The sequence below is a fragment of the Myxocyprinus asiaticus genome, chromosome 45 (assembly GCF_019703515.2).
Source record: "Myxocyprinus asiaticus isolate MX2 ecotype Aquarium Trade chromosome 45, UBuf_Myxa_2, whole genome shotgun sequence".
Taxonomy (NCBI): domain Eukaryota; kingdom Metazoa; phylum Chordata; class Actinopteri; order Cypriniformes; family Catostomidae; genus Myxocyprinus; species Myxocyprinus asiaticus.
Genome location: NC_059388.1, coordinates 31,107,433 through 31,124,586, shown reverse-complemented (window position 1 = coordinate 31,124,586; position 17,154 = coordinate 31,107,433). Strand labels below are relative to the sequence as shown.

Genomic DNA, 17,154 nt, shown 5'->3' with positions numbered 1-17,154 from the left:
TTTTGCGTTCCCTCGCTATAATTTTGCATTCCCCCGCAAAAAGTTTTGCGTTCCCTCGCTATAGTTTTGCGTTCCTTCGCTATAGTTTTGCGTTCCTTCGCTATAGTTTTGCGTTCCCTCGCTATAGTTTTGCGTTCCTTCGCTATAGTTTTGCGTTCCCTCGCCATAGTTTTGCGTTCCTTCGCTATAGTTTTGCGTTCCCTCGCTATAGTTTTGCGTTCCTTCGCTATAGTTTTGCGTTCCCTCGCCATAGTTTTGCGTTCCTTCGCTATAGTTTTGCGTTCCCTCGCTATAGTTTTGCGTTCCTTCGCTATAGTTTTGCGTTCCCTCGCTATAGTTTTGCGTTCCTTCGCTATAGTTTTGCGTTCCTTGGCTATAGTTTTGCGTTCCCTCGCTATAGTTTTGCGTTCCTTCGCTATAGTTTTGCGTTCCTTCGCTATAGTTTTGCGTTCCCTCGCTATAGTTTTGCGTTCCTTCGCTATAGTTTTGCGTTCCCTCGCTATAGTTTTGCGTTCCTTCGCTATAGTTTTGCGTTCCCTCGCTATAGTTTTGCGTTCCCTCGCCATAGTTTTGCGTTCCTTCGCTATAGTTTTGCGTTCCCTCGCCATAGTTTTGCGTTCCCTCACTATAGTTTTGCGTTCCTTTGCTATAGTTTTGCGTTCCCTCGCCATGCGTTCCTTCGCTATAGTTTTGCGTTCCCTCACAATGAGTACTACAGTAAAATCATAGCTAAACTATGGTATTTGTAAGTAAAACCAGAATAACCACAAAATTATTATTTTTATTATCATAGATGTCATTTTCCTGTATTATCACTATGGTTTCACTACAAATATCCATACATCCATCATCTTCTGAAGGGTCACAGATAGTGCTGGAAACTATCCCTGCTGTCTTGGGCCAAAGGCAGTGAAACACCCTGGACAGGTGGCCAGTCCATCACAGGGCACGTTCACACTCTCACCTATGATGTTCCCTGTTTACTTAACCTGCATGTTTTTGGACTGTGGGGGAAACTGGAGCACCTGGAGGAAACCCACACGAACACAGGGAGAACATGCAAACTCCACACAGAAAAGCCCTGGGTGAGCTGGGACTCGAACCGAGGATCTTCTTGCCATTAGGCGACAGTGCTACCCACTGATCCACCCACTATGAATATCATAGTTAAAATATGGTCATTGTAGTTAAACCATGGTAAATTTGTTGCTAGGGAATGAAAAACTATTGTGAGGGAACGCAAAACTATTTCAGAAAAAAAATCCCCCCCCTCTGTCCTCTTAGAGGCTCCATAGGAAAGTGCCCAAAGTTCAAATATCTAAATAACATATGCTAATGTTAACGTATACAATGTCTTTTGCTCTTCATTCTGTTGCAATTTGCACTAAATAAAGGTTCCTGCACTTGTCAGCAAATTAAAAAGAGAAATATATCTTAAATTTCCCTATTTGTCCATTTTTTTCCAACCAAAATCACTTGTACTGCATGTCGTAATTATGATTTCTGAACTCGTAATAACTTCCCAGATGGACTTGAAGGCAGCTACACACACACACACACACACACACACACACACACACACACACACCATCTCATTCATCTCCTCTGGGTTTCTCTGTGTGCTGTCTCTGCATTCAGTCAGGTCCAAACAGACTAATCCCAGAAGATCCAGATCTGGGTCCGAGTCAGAATCTCTGGATCAAACACTGTCAATCACAGCTCACCATTTCTCCAACTTCAGCCTACAAATGGCTTGCTTATAAATAAAGCTAGGATAGAAGAACATATTTTACCACACATCACTTTTAACTCAAAGCCAAAGATTTGCATCACTACGCTGTTGCTGAAATATTGAACTGTTTTGGAATCGGATCTTGAATCGAAATCAAACGTGAGGTGCCTAAAGATTCCCGCCCCTGCAGATCCACCAACAGACCCTAAAGGATGTTCGCTAGTGACACACAACGAATCACACTTGCAAACCCCTAAAGAATGAAGACCTGAGGTGGGTCGCCAGTGTGTGTGTGTATGTGTGTGTGTGCAGTGAGCTAAAGCTGTTATCCTGCTCTAACACTCCATTAGCTCATTGATCAGTGTAGAAACAGGAGGGAGAGACTGACAGAGTGATTCATCACACACACACACATACACACACATGCTTTTTTTCACCAGAAGAAAGCTGTACTCATTTGCAGTTGACAGATTACTGGAAGGCTGGTGCATTGGTTCTTAAAGTAACAGATAACTCATATGTAGCACCTTTATTTTCCGATATGGTTTTGCATTCCCTTACAATACCTTTATCCACCCCAATACTATGAGAATGCACAAAATGATTGACAGGTCGAAAGCGTCATTGTCCGTGGACACATTTTAGTCTAGAGCTGTCACAGAGACCAGTGACACTTATTTCATTAATATCTTTTAGGGAGTAGTAAAATATTTAGCTTACTTTTATTTTGATTCTTCGTCCAGTTCTCCCCTCCTCCTTTACATTGAACCCTGTTACATTGGTGCCGAAACCCGGGAAGGAGGAGGGATGCGGCGTAGCAGAGTCCTCGCCACTACCATCCACCCCAATGAAGCAGCCGCGGCCATCCGCCGGGGGACGGAGGAGCCCGGCCGCCTGAGAGTGGAGGAACGGCCGCCGACCGCGAGGGGTGGAGGGGCTCCTAGCCAACCACCTGGAGCGGTCAGGGCCGCTGCCAGGGGTGGAGGAGACCCCTACCGGCCACTAAAACGCGGCGGGGTCAAGAGAGGACCGCCGACTGTGAGCGGGGAGGGGCTCCTGGCTGACCACCTGGAGTGGGAGAACCACTGCCAGGGGCGGGGGAGACCCCTACCGTCCACCGAAAATGCGGCGGGGCATTCCGTCCACCAGGGGCTGGAGGACTACCTCCGATCCGCCCAAGGAGGTGTGGCTGTCGTCCACTAGAGGGTGGAGGAGTGGCCAAGGACCAGGCTACGGAGAACCGGCGAGTACGTTTTTTTTTTCTCTCTCTCTCCTCTCTCTCTCCCGCTGTCACTCCGTGTTGGCCTTTCCCTCTCATTTTTTTGTTGTTGTTGTTTGTCCCTCCCCTTGTCACCCTCCCAGGTCCGAAGAGGTGGGGATGACCTGCCGGCAGGCGGGGCCAGAAGGGCACGCTTTAACAGATGAAACATAAATCCAATAAATACGCGATTACAAGCCTTGCCAATGTTTTTTATGTTGTTAGGGTATTTTTTACAAGAAATGCTAACCAATGTAGCCTTTAACATTGCATAGAAATGTACAAATAATGGATTTTCTGCCTCATTCTATGATCAGAATCCACATACAATCGGAAAAGGATGTTGTTGTGTACAGTCTGTGGGGTTTTGAAGTTTGTAGCAGCATAAATGTGTAAACAGTCATGTAAACATTTAGCTTTATGCTAAGCTAAAATGCTATTTCTTGCCTTTACATACATATGTTACCAGACGTGATTATATTTTATAATGAATTCTATGAAGAAAATTCACGTAAGAAGTACACTCAATGAAGCATAATCAAATGAGTCAAATTATGTAATAAATTAACATTTCAGCATACAGGTTTCGAACGACATGAGGGTGAATAAATAATAACAAATTGAATGTTTGAGTGAACCTTTTTATTATTCTTCCTTGAAATTTAAATTACAATTCTAGATCCCGTTTAATCAGGGTTTGGAGGGCAGATTATGTTATCACCGATCAGAATGTGTTTGTATATCATGACTCGTGAGTTTTTGATTGGAAGGTTTTTGCCCAAATGACTGAAATCGGTTATTATGTGGCGCTGATGATTTCACAGTCAGACTGAAGTGGAACAGCTCAGGTGTCAGCCGAATGGACATCCCTGATAACTTCCACTGTGATCAGCACAAAGAGATGCAGACACCTCACAGAAACAATTCCAAGTCACATTTTACCTCATTTTTTAATGCAAAATATATGTGTTAATTTCTCTGTTGATTTTGGGATGAAATTTAACCTGGAGATACTCTTGACAGGTTTTGTCAACCAATGAAAATGAGCATTTTTAGCATGAGGCAGAACTAGAAAAAAGAGAGAACTGATGCTAATGGGCACAGTAGGAAATCAGCCAAGCAGAATTAGGAAGAGAGAAAGAGAGACAGGGAGCCCCATAAGTAATTGAAATGGAGGTGATGTCGCTGTTGGGCTGTACCGCTACTGTAGCTGAAGTGCAGTCATGCGTTTGGGATAAAATGGCTTACTAATTATTCAACCCACCTTTACTCTTCCTCCAGAGAGACAGAGAGAAGAGAGAGAGAAAGAGAGAGTCTCTTGTTGTATGTTGTTGATGAAGGATTTACAGTTTGATGTTTGTTGTATTATGAGCTATACTTATAATGTGTGTATTTGTTTTCCCAGCATGCAGAAGCAGTGGGTGTGTGTGGCTTTTATAGCCCTCCTGGTTGTCACAGAGACGCTGGCAGATGGTGGGAAAATGGAGAAACAAGGTTGAACATTACCCCATTCTGCTTTATTTTACCCCATACTGCTATATATTACCCCAAACTGCTCTATAATACCCCATACTGCTCTTTATTGCACCATACTAATCCATATTATGCCCTACTGCTCTACATTACCACTCATTGCTCTATATTACCCCATTCTGCTCTATATTTCCCTTGACTGCTCTATATTACACCATACCGCTTAATATTACCTATTGCTGCTCAATATTACCACACACTGCTCTATATTACCCCATACTGCTCTATATATCCACATACTTCTCTATTGTACCCCATACTGCTCTATATTACCCCATTCTGCTCTATATTGTCCCTTGCTGCTCTATTTTTCCCTGACTGCTATATATTACTCCATACTGCTTAATATTACTCCATTTTGCTCTATATTACCCACTACTGCTTTATATTGCCTCATACAGCTCTTCATTACCACGCATTGCTATAAATTGCCCCATTATGCTCTATATTACCTCATACAGCTCTATATTACCCCATAGCACTCTGTATTGCCACACACTGCTTTATATTACCCCACACTGCTTTATATTACCCATTACTGCTCTATATTACCACACACTGCTTTACATTAACCTACACTGCTCTATATTACCACACACTGCTTTATATTACCTATTACTGCTCTATATTACCACACACTGCTTTATATTACCCCACACTGCTTTATATTACCCATTACTGCTCTATAGTACCCCATACTGCTCTATATTACCACATACTGCTCTATATTACCCATTACTGCTCTATATTACCACACACTGCTTTATATTACCCCACACTGCTCTATATTACCACACACTGCTTTATATTACCCCACACTGCTCTATATTACCACATACTGCTCTATAGTACTCCATACTGCTCTATCTTACCCCATACTGCTCTATATTGTCCCATACTGCACTATATTACCCCATACTGCTTAATATTACTCCATTTTGCTCTATATTGTCCCATACTGCACTATATTCCCCATACTGCTTAATATTACTCCATTTTGCTCTATATTGTCCCGTACTGCTCAATATTACCCATTACTACTCTATATTACCACACACTGCTCTATATTACCCCATACGCCTCTATATTACCACGTACTTCTCTATAGTACCCCATACTGCTCTATATTACACCATACTTCTCTATATTGTCCCATACTGCTCTATATTTCCCCTAACTGATCTATAATTCCCCATACTTCTTTATATTACCCCACACTGCTCTATATTACCCCATACTTCTCTATATTGTCCCATACTGCTCTATATTTCCCCTAACTGATCTATAATACCCCATACTTCTTTATATTACCCCACACTGCTCTATATTACCCCATACTGCTCTATATTACACCATACTTCTCTATATTGTCCCATACTGCTCTATATTTCCCCTAACTGATCTATAATTCCCCATACTTCTTTATATTACCCCATACTGCTCTATATTACCCCATACTTCTCTATATTGTCCCATACTGCTCTATATTTCCCCTAACTGATCTATAATACCCCATATGGCTTTATTTTACCCCACACTGCTCTATATTACTCCATACAGGTAAGAAAGAGCGTAAATCGGATTGTGGTGAGTGGCAGTGGAGCGTGTGTGTGGCTAATGAGGGTGACTGTGGTCTGGGCACTAGAGAGGGAACACGCACCGGCACTGACTGTAAACAGACCATCAGAACCCAGCGCTGCAAAATTCCCTGCAACTGGAAAAAACAGTTTGGAGGTGAGAAGCCACACACACACACACACACACACACACACACACACACACACACACACACACACACACACACACACACACAGGGATCATGAGAAATAAGCCTCCGTTGTTCAATAACAAGCAGGAGATTCTAGCAGATTTTCATACTCTTGAATGACACGGCTGTGGTGAGAGCACATTGTGTGTGTGTGTGTGTGTGTGTGTTTGTGTTTGTGAAAGCATATGCCACCTTCCCTCTGGATTTTAGGTGTGCACATAAACTATAAACAAACACTGAAACTTTAGGGTGTTTTACTGTGAAGCCTCTCTCTAGGAATGTGAAACATGCCGTACAGACAATCTCGCTTAGAAAGCACATCAGGAAATTCTGATTTAATGAAACATGATCGCACTAAATGTTGTTCAGTGTTGAATCCTGCTGTGTAGATTTGTGTAGTTCAGCATTTGTGTCAGTGCAGTTTAGTGTTGAAATGCTGCTGTCTCGTTTAGAATATTTCCTCTGTGAGTTTTAAAAGCTCTTTTTCCACACTGGTCTCATTTTGAGGGTCTGGATGCAGGACAGTGGCCATTCAGCTGCAGGGCTCCTGCATGAAATTACATTATCTTTGCCTTTAAATATGTCATTAGAGACAATTTTGTGCTTGATTGAAGCAGTTTAACCTGCATGCATTCCTGCATAGAAAGAGAGAGCGCTCACACACAGAGACAGAAAGAATGAAAGAAGAAATGAGAAGATAAATAAAATAAAGAAACGAGAGTGTTGAATAGGTGTTGCATTTTAAACATCGTCCAAAGTACTTCTAAAATCAAAGTCAGATTCTGAATTCTCTTTATTGACAGGTATATTTCAGAATTTTTATTGTATACTAAAACTAAAATGGAAAACTATTGATTTAAAACAAGTCAATTTACATTAAAAACACAAAGTATATGAAAAACTGAAAATAATAAACAACAAACAAAATGCATTTCATTTTTCCCTTGTTGAATATCCTGTTTCACTCAGTAAAACATCATTTGCTCTTTGTTGCAATTTCTGACATGGTGCATGTATCATTTTTGTGAACTGATTCCACATGCTAAAGTCAAGCACTTAAGTGTGTGTTGTGTGTCTTCTGTAGGCGAATGTAAGTATGATTTCCAGGAATGGGGGGAATGTGATTCCACCACGGGAATGAAGACACGCACCGGCGCGCTGAAGCGAGCGCTGATGGACGCAAACTGCCCGAATACAGTCAGCGCCACCAAACCCTGCGGCAAACCCAAGACCAAGCTGCATGGTACAAACACACACACATACAAACATTGACACACACAAAGGAGTAAATGAATGTGTGCAGAGAGACACCACAACATTACATAACACATATCACTATCACATGTCCTTTTTCTAAATATTTAGATATGTACAAATATATAAGAAGTTTGAGAGTGTAGGGAAGTGGGCGGTCCTTTGGTGCGCTTTGTTTACCGTGATTCTCTAATTGGTGAAGTTGAATTAAAGCAGACGGATGGCTTCAACAGAAACATGTCAAACATGTTGAGTGATCCAAACATCATCTGCAGCCTGAAACTGAACTTTTGATCTGATTTTAGGAGTGAATGCACTTAACTGCATAGAGAGCTATAGGATGCTCTCTTGCTCCCTATTTAGTGAATGACTTAACCGTCAGTGTGCTGTCTGTCTGCACTGGTCTCAGAACAGTTTGAAATGCACCTTATGTTCATCCTAACTCCATATAAAGCCTCTGAAAGACACATTTATCAGTTTTTGGATGAACACATTTATCCTCAAAGTGATAATGTACAGTAAATATAGGAATGCATTTACTAATGTTAATGAACAGAACCGTATTGTACAGTGATAACAAAATAAAATAACAACATTTATATTAAAATGAAGCGAAATGACCCACAGATGTGTTCATGTTGAAATGTATTCAAAATAACTAACATTTCAACTTTTGAGGGAATAATGTCCCAAAATCCACGTATGTGGACATCATGTTTATCAGGGCGCTGACAAACAAAAAATATATGAATTGTTTAAAGCAGCATATCAAACGAAACTATAGACTCTCCTCTTTACACACAAACACGTGGTAATGAAAAAACGTAAAGAGGTTTTTTACCAGAGGCACTTTTGTTGGCTCTGCACCCGTAGAAGCGCTTCCAGGAATTTGCCGTCATGTTGTTGTGTCACGTGACTCGGTACACCAGAAGTTTAACCCTTAAATGACAGTCTAGAGTCTTGTGAACACAATTCAGTAGGTTTATGCTTTGTGGACAGTGAAGCCAAACTATAACGACCACGCATGTGGATGTGGGGTCGCACAAAGTTAGAGATTGTTGTTTAATCTTGGTGACAGAATAATTGTATGCGTTTCAATTGCAGTTAAACTGCAGGAGTGGAGTGATTAAAAGGTTAGATTAAAATGATGATCTTTCTTTCTTTGTTTTTGATTGTTGGCAACACTTTACCACAGTATTTCTAATATTATTGTCTTTTTATGATGAATCACTTGTGCTGTTCTATTCCTCATTTTTAAGTCACTTTGGATAAAAGCAGCTGCTAAATGAATAAATGCAAATGTAAATGTTGGCAACGATTCGGTCTACTCAAAAGAGAATTTGTCTTAATCTTTTGCAAGCATCATTTTTCAAAACAAAAGCTTAGATTTAATTTTCTGCTGCAAAAAGGACACACACACTTCACCCTTGAAGAAGCATTTAAAATACACTGTGATTTGATTTAGCTTGGATTGTGCTGACTGTAGACAAGCGCTAAAGATGATGCAAAATGGAAGAAAGAAAGAAAGAGAAAGAGAGGAAGTGTAAGGGAGATGGATTTGGCTCTGTAATGGATTTGAGGGCTCCTGCGTACTTGTCAAATTGATCAGGATTTGGACTGGAGCTCAAGTGCTGCAGCCACCATGAAAGACTTTAAAGGGCCGAATCCATCATCAAACATCAGAGGAATAGAGGTCTGTTTGGCAAGAAAAATACTTTACTATACTTACATTTTTGTATTTACCTGGCTCGCTGTATGCTCCTCGAAATGAACACTAGAGGCGCTACAATCTCACTTTCACACAAATCACGAGTAAAACGGCAGATAATCCGTTTATTTCGCTCTGTTCCTCACACAATGCTATCTTATGACATCTAAACACTTACTATAGCGCATGACTCATTTTAACGTTTGCATTACATAACTTACAACAACTACATTTACACGGTTTTTACAGTGCGATCAAATTGCGTGGTACTTGAACCGATGGAGGGTTGCACTTGTGATGTAAAAGACTGGGGTCTATGGAGAACGAAACCTGCAAAGATAATAAATAAATAAATAAATCCACAAATAAATAAATACATAAATCCTGAATTCTTGCATAAATAAATATATAAATAATTAAATGTGCAATGAGGAATACAAATAAATTAATAAACAATTAAATGAATGCACATATCAATACAAAAATAATACAATGTAACATAAATAAATGGAAGGGGAAATGGAAAAAATTCTCAATGTATTTTTAATTCTTAATTTCTTTAATCATTCATTTATTTCTCTATGCAGTTCCGTTTGTATTTTTCCTAAGCCAACATGCTAATGAGAAGATGTCAACAGCTGTTCATGCATCACTGTCAAACTATCGTGGTAGACAGTGGAGTGCAACGGTTTGGCGAAGAGTTGCTCTGAGGCAGTGAATCATTTGGAGTATCGTGAGAGTGAGATCCTTTGCTCAACTTTTATTAATTCATTGATTGTGAAAATTGGGTAATGCCAGTATTAATGTCATAAGTCACTTTTACAATGATCAGCCAATGGTGTCATCTATAGATGATTGATTGACATCTCTTCTCATTAGCATGATTTGCGAAGGAACAATACATCCGGAAGTACATACAGCAATAAATAAATGTTTACAGAATAGGGCTGTCGATTTCATGAGTTAATTCTGTGTGATTAATTCTTCAAGAAATAATGCAAAAAAAATTAATCATGTCCTTGGACCATAATAAGGAATATTCCTGTGCAATTCAAGCTTGACGTACCACCTGTTTTCTCCAGGGGGCAGTAAGCGAAACTTCAGCTGTATAGGCAATATGCAGCTTATATAGAGAACAAACCACACTTACTAACAGCAGACAACACAAGATGAGAACACGTTCTTGCATTCAAATGGGTATTTTAGAGCTCCATGTTTCAAGCACAGCTTGATGGAGCGCAAATCCTAATGCAAGGATCTCAAGACATGTTTTTTTACGTTTCAAACTTCGTTTAACTTGACACAGCAAACTACAAACAGTACATTTATCACGCAATGCAACTGAGATGCTCGAAAAGTCCTCATAATGGGGGCCTGGGTAGTTTGAATCCAGGGCATGCTGAGTGACTCCAGCCAGGTCTCCTAAGCAACCAAATTGCCCCGGTTGCTAGGGAGGGTAGAGTCACATGGGGTTACCTCCTCGTGGTCGCTATAATGTGGTTCTCACCCTCGGTGTGGCGCGTGGTGAGTTGAGCATGGATGCCGTGGAGAATAGCGTGAAGCCTCCACACGCTATGTCTCCATGGTAACACGCTCAAAAGCCACGTGATAAGATGCGCGGATTGACGGTCTCAGATGCGAAGGCAACTGAGATTCGTCCTCTGCCACCCAGCTTGAGGCGAGTCACTATGCCACCACAAGGACTTAGAGTGCATTGGGAATTGGGCATTCCAAATTGGGGAGAAAAGGGGAGAAAAATCCCCCCAAAAAAACAAGCCCTCATAATAAATCTCGGACTGATTGATTAATTTATTTGCATAATGGATTGCTGTGAACTGTAGGCCAATGATTGGCTCATGTTCAATAATATAAAAATAAACAATATATTGCATTCTAAAGCCACTTTTTGTATTGACTTTTTTAATGCTTTACTTGTGTGCCAAAGTAATTTAATGCATTTTAATTATGCGTATTATAATTTTTTATTATAATGTATATATATTTTATTTATAATTTAAATATAACTATTTATAATTATTTAATCATTATAAATTTAATTATTGTTATTTGAGGGGCTTTCTAAGCAAATATTTATGTATGCGATTAATTGCGATTAATTGCGATTAATTAATCGGCATATCGTGTAGAAATTTAGAAATACAGAATTAAAAATCAATATTTAATTTGGAATTTCATTTAACATTTTTGCATTACGCCAACCATTTATTTATGTTTTATTTTGTATTATTTTTGCACTAATGGGAGCATTTATTTGCACTATTTATCTAAATTATTTATTTAATTATTTGTATATCTCCTCGCATATTTAATTATTTTTATATATTTATTTATGCACTAATATGTGAAATTATTTAGTTATTTATATACTGTATGTATTTGTGGATTTATTTATTTTAAGTTATTATAGCTATATTATTTTTGTCGACACGTGAGCCGAAAGTGAGCCATATCTAAAGCACAGAACTGGTAAGCATAAGGTTGCTGGTTTTATCCGTTCAGCCACCACCATTGTGTCCTTGAGCAAGGCACTTAACTCCAGGTTGCTCTGGAGGGATTGTCCCTGGAATACATGCACTGTAATGTTACTGTCTTTTTATGAGGTATCACTTGTTCTGTTCCTCGTTTGTAAGTCGCTTTGGATAAAAGCGTCTGCCAAATGCATAAATGTAAATGTAAATGAAAGTATCATAAAAGCACCACAAAATGACGTTTGTGTTTGCGTTTTTCATCTCACATTTGCTTTAGGTTTAGGTTTATGGAGGTTGGTGTTGTTGATTTAAAACTCGATAGAGCATTAACCTTAAAAACCTCATCTGTTTGGGAGAACATTTAACTCGCTTTTAGCGCCACACAGTGGACATTTCATCTCGGAACGGCCACGATACGCGTAATGAACCACGTAGTATCATTTTGCAATAATGTCGCCACAGTCACATTTCTTTTTATGAGAGCAGCTCGTATTTCCAAATGACTAGAAAAAACTATTTAAAATTCCTTCATGAATGAATCTGATTTTAATCCTATTTCAAACCACATATGAATGTGGTTAATCATAAACATAAATGAAAAGGCCATGAAGTCTCCTGAGCTATGAAAGAGTGACCCAAATAAAATGTTCCTCTGGGAATGGCTGAACAGTGTTGTGTGTGTGTGTGTGTGTGTGTGTGTGTGTGTGATATCTGCAGGTGCAATACAGTTAAATGTGTATTCATGCCCTTTCCAGTGTGCCAGCAAACACAGGACAGACGTGATTAGAAACTCTATTCCCTCAACAGCACACACACATGTGAGGGTGTTGTCGTCCGGGTCTGTTTGAGGTGATAAGAGCACAGCAGAGAGGATTGTGGGGGTTTGGGAGAGGGTGCCACTGTCACAGATGAATGAGCAGAGAGGTAAACAGGTAAACACACAGTAAAGGCTATCTCACCTGTTACCATGTCCCTCAGTACGGCAGGTCGGAGGGGACATTGCATCACTCACGATAACATTCAAGACGAGACAATGCAGTGGCATTTTCTCAAGCTCTGTTTGGTTGGATACAAGAGAACGCTGACAAAGATGCACAATGATGTTGTAAAGTCTCAGTCTACCTCTCTTGGACGGTGACATCATTTTGCTTGTATTAAAGGTACAATGTGTCATTTCTGAGCCACTAACGATTTGAAGATTTTCTCCACATGTTGATTGTTCTGTGTGGAAACTTGAGAGTTCAGACCCGTGACGAGTTCAGACACGACGACAGACAGCAGGTGTTGATGAGAAATATTGACTTTTTGACAGTTTTAGTAACAGGTGATTTTCTCTGTTTCTGTCTGGTAAATCACAAAGAATGGTAATTAATCAAAGTCAAGGTTCATTTCATATCTGTGATGAGATTTATGCAGATTTATAAATATCAGAATATAACAATGGTATAATTTGAGGTGAATGATTTTGTATTTTATTTTTTTATACCAAATAGTTTTCCAAAAAACTGATGTCCTCATATGTGCACAGCGGGACTAAGTTGTGAAATTTTAAATAACACAAAACTATAGAAAGTCTGATTTTATTTCATCAAATAGTTTATTATGTTTCCAGGAGTGTTGTTTATTCATGTTTTTGAGATGTTAATCATAAATTAGCATAATTAATTCAGATTCAAAGTAATGTCCAGCATCATCCAATCACTGTCAACCATGTTAAAATAAAATGATACATTATAAATTCTGAATCTATGTACTGATTATCATTGTCACATGTCTGTCAAACATGTTGAGTGATCCAAACCTCATCCGCAGCCTGAAACTGAACTTTTCATCAGATTTTAGGAGTGAATGCACTTAACTGCATAGAGAGCTATAGGATGCTCCCTTGCTCCCTATTTAGTGAATGACTTAACCTCCAGTGTGCTGTCTGTCTGCACTGGTCTCAGAACAGTTTGAAATGCACCTTATTTTCATCCTAACTCCATATAAAGCCTCTGAAAGCAAAATTTTCCAGTTTTTGGATGTGGTGTGATAATGCACAGTGAATATAGGATATTTTTAGGAAGATTAGCCTATAGTCCACATACGTGATCATTGTGTTTAACAGCGTGCTGTTTCGCGATAAATCAATGCGGTTTTTAAAATGGCATATCGGATGAAACTAGAGACTCTAATCTTTTGACTCAAACAGGTTTCAATGTAAAAACTGAATGAGGTTTCTTACCAGATACAGTTTTGTTGCCGTTTCTCCCAAAGACAAACTCAGCTGAGATCGGCGCCGTGTTGTTTTGTCACATGACTCGTGCATCAAAAGTTTAACCCTTTAATGACAGCCCAGAGTCTCCTGAACTGAGATCAGTCAGTTTAAATGAAATGAAATTATGCACAGCTTATAGCGAAGCCAAAACGTAATGTCCTCGCATGTGGACGCGGGGTCTCAGGAGGTTAAAGAACATGATGCCTGTTTTTGGGAACATTAAGATTGGTTTTTCTTTCATTTGCATATACAGTATATATTATTTTAAAATGTACTTATACTTCACAGCAGTATTACAATTACAATTTTATGATAGTAATACAGTAAAAATAGACTGTTTAACAGTCTATAAAACATATTAAGTTAAATGTTTGGAATATAGTCTGTCTATGTATGTGTGTGTGTGTGTGTGTGTGTGTGTGTGTGTGACTGATCCTTGTTCATCTCTCTACAGATTTACGGAAACCAAAACGAGACGGAAAGAAAAAGGAACAGAGCCAGACAGACTGAGACGAGAGGAGCGGATCGTTCTCCCTCAGGCAGAGATACAGAGGGTGGATATATCTGCCTTCATGAGAGGAAGAAATGATTTTTTCTGTCTAACAGAAGATTTTAAAATCTTTTATAGTTTTCATTTACATCTTGCTGAATAATGGAAAAAATATGTAAGGAATACAAATGAATGTGCTAAAATATTGTGCTTAACCTTCTAATGCTGTTCCAGGCCTTCAGGGCCGGACATTTAAATAAAGCTTCTTGTTTAAAGGGAAAATTATTTACTCACCTTCATGTCATTCCAAACCTGTATGACTTTCAGAAAAGACATTTTGAAGAATGTTTACGCTGCTTTTTTTGTCCATACAATGTAAGGAGAATGGACGCTATCAAGCTCCAAAAAGGACAAAAATCATCATACAAGTACCATAAAGTACCATACAATAGTTGTGTGTGAGGTTTACACTAGTAAATATGTTCATTCTTGATATAAAAAATGGTCTGTCATTTACTCCTGTTCAAAACGCAATTACAGATATCTATAATTATTTCTTACTGGTTAAAATTACAAATACACATATCAGCAATGCACTTCTTACTAGTAAAAATTATATTTATATAAATAATTACATTGTTGCTTGTGCAAATGTCCATTCCTGGTAGTAAAAATGCTCATTTTATTTATATTGGTAATTTGGTTTTCACTAGTAGATATCTTTTTCCAGATATCTAATACATGTTGAAAATGCATTTACAAATGACAAAAATTAGCATTTTTACTAGTTTAATTCCATTGTTGATGTCAAGAATGGATATTTGAACTAGTAACTTTTTGACTTTATTTGATATAAATTTTAACACTCAATTATTTATTTATTTTTTATTTTATCACCCTATAACGCCACCTGTATCAAATTTGATACACTATTTTCTAAAGCCTGTGCATCATTAACATAATCTAAATGCGCCGAAAATCCTGTTGTCTTTAGTGTACTAGATGTCTGCTACCACCTGGTGGATGTTTACGGGCATTTCTTGATGGAAAAACATTTTTTTTAATTTTTCAAAAATGTCCGCTTTTGTATTTCATGCACTCGTTTTTATTATTATAATATTTTTTTTAATGTGAAATCTTTGCTGATTTTATTAAAGTAAAAGTGACAGTAATTATTATATTATTACTGATATTTTAAAATGAGTTTTTGCTGAATATAAGCAACTTGTGCTTGATTAAAATTTTGAATATTATTTTATTGAAAATCTCCCTTAGAAATCCATGTATCAAATATAATACAACAGGATTTTGAGGAATATTTCTCAATCACCATCACATTCAACAAAAATTAATTGCTGGACCTCAGGAGGATAATGACTTTTAAAGCCTAATGTATCAAAAATTAAAAAACGTGCAATTTGTTGTTTACGAATTCTTTTTCATAGTTTGTCTAATGGTACTAAAAACACTTAAATGTAAAAAATAGAATTTTCTGACAATTCTTTCATATGTCAGGCTTTACAGAGTTAAACATTACACAGTTCAATTTGATGGAATATTGGTATGAAATTTAAATATGTAAGTCTTAAAAATAGGCCAAAATATGTTTAGTCTAGAACTAGTAAGAAATAAATAATAGACATGCATTTTGAATAGGGGTGACCGAAAGATCATAGTGAAATTCTACTAGTGAAAATGGATGCTGGAATAAAGCGCAAGTCATATAGAATACATTTATGATACTTTAAGGTGCTCTTTTGTCCTTTTTGGAGCTTGACAGCTTCCATTCCATTCCATTGCACTGTGAATTGTGTAATATTCCACTGAATTCCTTCTGTTGTACAATAAGACGGATAAAATACACATTTAGAGTCAAACTAATGCATGCATAAAATTAAATAAAGGTGGATTTTGTATTGACTGTTCATATGTAGCCAAGGGCGTATATATTGGGGGGTGGCACCGTGAAGCATTTACATGTTTCCATTGATCATGGTAGAAATAATGGAGGGGGGGGGTTGTACTTGCTTGTTTCCCCCCAGAATCTACGCCCCTGTATGTAGCTCATGGATGTAACTTCATTTCCTAGTCAATAAAACCTCTAATTCCATCCATAAATGAAAATGATTCAGATGTGTGTCCTCTTGTGTGAATGCTTAAATTAATAAAACACACAGAAATATTTGTCGTATCACTTTTATTTGCTAGAATCCTTCTCCAAAAGTAGCTATATCGACACAATACAGCAAATCTTATAAATACACTTTTATGTTACTGCTTCATCGTGATCAATGATCAACAATCCCAAATGCCATTCTGATCACTGCTCTAATAAAGATCAAAAACATTCATATTAATTAATAGACACATGTATTTACACCAGCTGTGCTACACATAGAATGTCGACTGTATATGTCATACAAACGTTAAGCTGATAACAAACCACACAGCTACTGAATGGAAGCCACAACTCACAGTGAATAGAAACCACGACACTTTAGCGGTGGAAATAAACAATATTCAGTATTTACACCGGCCTCTGGGAGGCGCTGTCCACACACTCGGGTCTATAGATACAACTTCACACACACCCTTGGAAGGACCCCGAAAATCAGCTGATAAAAATGTATTATTTTTTGGTATATTGATAAAAATTCACGCCTCG

General features: G+C 38.3%; 1 protein-coding gene across 1 annotated transcript in view; it reads left to right on the top strand.

Moving 5' to 3' along the window:
* Nucleotides 1–16,673, top strand: part of LOC127435222 (pleiotrophin-A-like) — a 56,878-nt gene extending 40,205 nt beyond the window's left edge. Inside the window, exons 2-5 of the mRNA XM_051688505.1 lie at nt 4,396–4,484; nt 6,084–6,257; nt 7,376–7,534; nt 14,454–16,673. Of these exons, the coding sequence (XP_051544465.1) occupies nt 4,397–4,484; nt 6,084–6,257; nt 7,376–7,534; nt 14,454–14,509 (477 nt within the window). The 5' untranslated portion in view covers nt 4,396 and the 3' untranslated portion in view covers nt 14,510–16,673. The remainder of the gene's footprint in view (nt 1–4,395; nt 4,485–6,083; nt 6,258–7,375; nt 7,535–14,453) is intronic.
* Nucleotides 16,674–17,154: the final 481 nt, after the last annotated feature.